Here is a 453-nt window from a genome sequence, read left to right as displayed (position 1 = left end):
TCCTGCTGAGCCTGGGGGTGTTGACTGCGGAGCTAGTAAACTGCCTGAAATTTCAGCAGCCCTGCCTTGGGTAGAAAGGAACATGGAGGTCTGAGATTTGGGGTATCCAATGCCCTGGAAATAGTGATGTTCGTTTTCCTCCTTTTCTAGTTTTACCCCGATGTATCCAGTTCTTTCCTGCCTCTCTGGGTGCTGCCCTTGCGCTGATCTCTCTCCTTGCTTCCAGGAAGCTGGATGCCTTTATCTACGATGCTGCAGTGCTGAATTACATGGCTGGGAAGGATGAGGGCTGCAAGCTGGTGACCATCGGCAGTGGGAAAGTCTTTGCGACCACTGGCTATGGCATTGCCCTCCAGAAGGATTCCCGGTGGAAGAGGGCGATCGACTTGGCTCTTCTGCAGTTCCTGGGAGACGGTGGGTATCTTTCCCTGCCGGGAGCTGGGGAGCAGGGAT

General features: G+C 54.3%; 1 protein-coding gene across 1 annotated transcript in view; it reads left to right on the top strand.

The window, feature by feature from the left end:
* Positions 1 to 453, top strand: part of GRIN2C (glutamate ionotropic receptor NMDA type subunit 2C) — a 35965-nt gene that overhangs the window by 29242 nt on the left and 6270 nt on the right. The window contains 1 exon segment of the mRNA XM_025197425.1: positions 227 to 414. Within this exon segment, the coding sequence (XP_025053210.1) occupies positions 227 to 414 (188 nt within the window).

The sequence above is a fragment of the Alligator sinensis genome, unplaced genomic scaffold, assembly GCF_000455745.1.
Source record: "Alligator sinensis unplaced genomic scaffold, ASM45574v1 scaffold400_1, whole genome shotgun sequence".
Lineage (NCBI taxonomy): Eukaryota > Metazoa > Chordata > Crocodylia > Alligatoridae > Alligator > Alligator sinensis.
Note: the sequence above shows the minus strand (reverse complement) of the source record. Positions and strands in the feature narration are given on the sequence as shown.